Genomic DNA, 2500 nt, shown 5'->3' with positions numbered 1-2500 from the left:
CATAGCAATTCATGAAATAGAGCCAAGGGGAGTGGCCACATCATTGCCAGCTCTCATTAGGAGGAAAGCAAGGGTATGACATTACACCCTTTTTTCAACACCTGCGTGGACTGGATGCAGGGTAGAGCATATGAAATCATTGCATTGCGACACTGGGTAGTATTAAGGCTATTGACCTGGACTTTACCGATGATGTTACTGGCTATTCAGAGTCTCTGGAAACTCTAGTAGTGTCTCTCGATATAATTAACAGGGTGGTGAAACCCCTGGGCATAGAGATCTAATGGACCAAGACCAGGATCCAAGATTTGAGGATGTGTTAGGAGAACCCGATCAGTTGGTACGTGCTAATGGCGATGACATGGAAGTCACTCAGAATTTTACATGCAGGAAGTCAAAGGACGGACTGGCTTGGTAACGGTGGTGAGTAACTTGTCTTAAGGGACCTGACGTTACTGGTCTAATTGCACCGCTGCTAAACCGAAAATCTAACTCGGATCAAGGTGTACAGGTAGCAGGGCCGCGTGTCCAACGGCTGCACTGTACGATCGGCTTCAGATCTGTAACTCGCACAATCCAGGATCCTAACTCACGCTCCACGGGCACTTGCCTTGACTCTCTGAGGATGCTCCCGCTCGTCAGGTTAGACACTTCTGGGTATGGGAGACCCGTGAGAAACGCGTGAAACAAAGCGTTAGTCCCGCAGTTTGAATGATCGATTGATTGTGATATTGTGTTTTTTGTCGTTTACTCGTATTTATTGGTCTTTTGTGGTATCGGTTTCAACGTTCGGAAGTTTGTATATCATTACCGAAGAGAAATAAATGTATAGAAAAAGATGAAATACGTAAATGAAAATGAAAAATAAAAACAGTCATATGTCATTTTCAAGTGGAGAGAGTTAAGATTCTGTCTAGTAAAATATAATCTTAATCACATTCATTAGTTTACTAACGTTCAGCTATTAGTATTTCACACGCCACATATTTGTTAATTTGTTTCATGAATTACCCTGTTTAGAAAGTGCATATTAATTGGAAAAAATGGACAGGGTCAGCTAACAGTTGCGTTAATGATAAAAATAATATCAGTATTGATAATAAATATAAAAAGTTGACGATGGTGATATAAAATGAAAGCTATGATGAAGGCAACAATGCCAAAATCTTATGGTAATAATAATTATGGTAGTGACGATTATGCCAAAACCTGCCATCTTAGAACCCAGTTATAAAACGCTGAAACACGATATTATAGCAAGCCAAAAGCAGAATGTAACAAACACAATGTCAAAATTAAAGATAATTATAATAACAGTGACAGTGGCAAAGATAATGATGATAATGGCAATACCGATACAACTACCACTATATCAAAACAAGAAACAACAATAACAAACTCACACCTTTCGAAAACAAATCATCATAATGTATAATTATTTTAGAAAACATCATAACGTACGCACAACTTCACGAGGTACAGTCTTATAGTTCTAACGCAATGCTACGCGGTAACATCAGAGAGGATCAAGCGGCACTCAACAGAAGCCCTGTATAAACCTGAGTACATTACATAGCTCGTTTTCCCTCACAAGCCTACGCAAGATCTGATAATAACTTAAGGGTCCGGGTACCTTTTCACTCACGCGGTGTATATAGTATACTGTTGGTGCCAAACACTACGATATTGGTGTATTGTGAAAAGGGGCTGTGAAGGATAAGGCGAAAATGAATTAATGATTTGATGGTATTGTTAGTATCAAAACTCCTATCCAAAGGTTTAGTTATCATTACTATTACTATTGTTCTGCTCCAACTGCTGGGATGGTAGTAGTGATGATAACGATAATGTTAATAATAATGATAATAATAATAGTAATGATAATGATAGTGATAACAATTCAAAAAATAAATATGACTGATATAATAAGGGATATTGATAATAAGGATGGCATGAATGATAAGAATCTATCTATCTTTATATATAGAGATAGATAGATAGATAATTAGACAAAGAGAAAGATACATAGATAATTAGATAAATAGAAAGATGAATAGATATATAAATAGATAGATATAAATATAGATCAATAGATAGATGGATAAATAAGTAGAAATTAATATATATGGTATTTTAAACTTCATAGTGGTAATGACACTGATGATGCTAATATTGTAAATTATAATGACAATAACGATAAAGGCATTAATGATTAAGATAATGGTAGTATTGATAATGGCAATAAAATGAATTAACAAAGAAAATTATAATAGCAAGGATAAAGAATGGTGATAAAAAACACTAATGAAATTATAATCATGACAACAATAAAGAAAGAAAACATGATAATAACAATAATAAAGAACGCTGATGGTAAAAACGGCCATGAAAAACAAATCAACTCACCTTTTAGAAACCCGAGACCTCGCCACGAAACTACCTGACGACCAAATCCCCGTCTCATTCCAGGTCAAGAGAGGTTCACATGGATGACCCGAGT

General features: G+C 36.0%; 2 protein-coding genes across 3 annotated transcripts in view; one reads left to right on the top strand and one right to left on the bottom strand.

The window, feature by feature from the left end:
- The window catches only part of LOC119574580 (ras-related protein Rab-7L1-like), a 53474-nt gene that overhangs the window by 43550 nt on the left and 7424 nt on the right, over positions 1-2500 (top strand). For both annotated transcript variants that reach the window (XM_037921872.1, XM_037921873.1), the window contains exon 4: positions 2470-2500. This exon is cut by the window's right edge and continues 151 nt beyond it. In XM_037921872.1, the coding sequence (XP_037777800.1) occupies positions 2470-2500 (31 nt within the window). The remainder of the gene's footprint in view (positions 1-2469) is intronic.
- Positions 1-2500, bottom strand: part of LOC119574579 (ankyrin repeat and BTB/POZ domain-containing protein 1-like) — a 57001-nt gene that overhangs the window by 54467 nt on the left and 34 nt on the right. Inside the window, exon 1 of the mRNA XM_037921869.1 lies at positions 2407-2500. This exon is cut by the window's right edge and continues 34 nt beyond it. The gene's annotated coding sequence lies outside the window, so the exon portion shown is untranslated. The remainder of the gene's footprint in view (positions 1-2406) is intronic.

The sequence above is a fragment of the Penaeus monodon genome, chromosome 6 (assembly GCF_015228065.2).
Source record: "Penaeus monodon isolate SGIC_2016 chromosome 6, NSTDA_Pmon_1, whole genome shotgun sequence".
NCBI classification, from domain to species: Eukaryota; Metazoa; Arthropoda; class Malacostraca; order Decapoda; family Penaeidae; genus Penaeus; species Penaeus monodon.
This window is presented reverse-complemented; position numbering and strand designations above follow the sequence as displayed.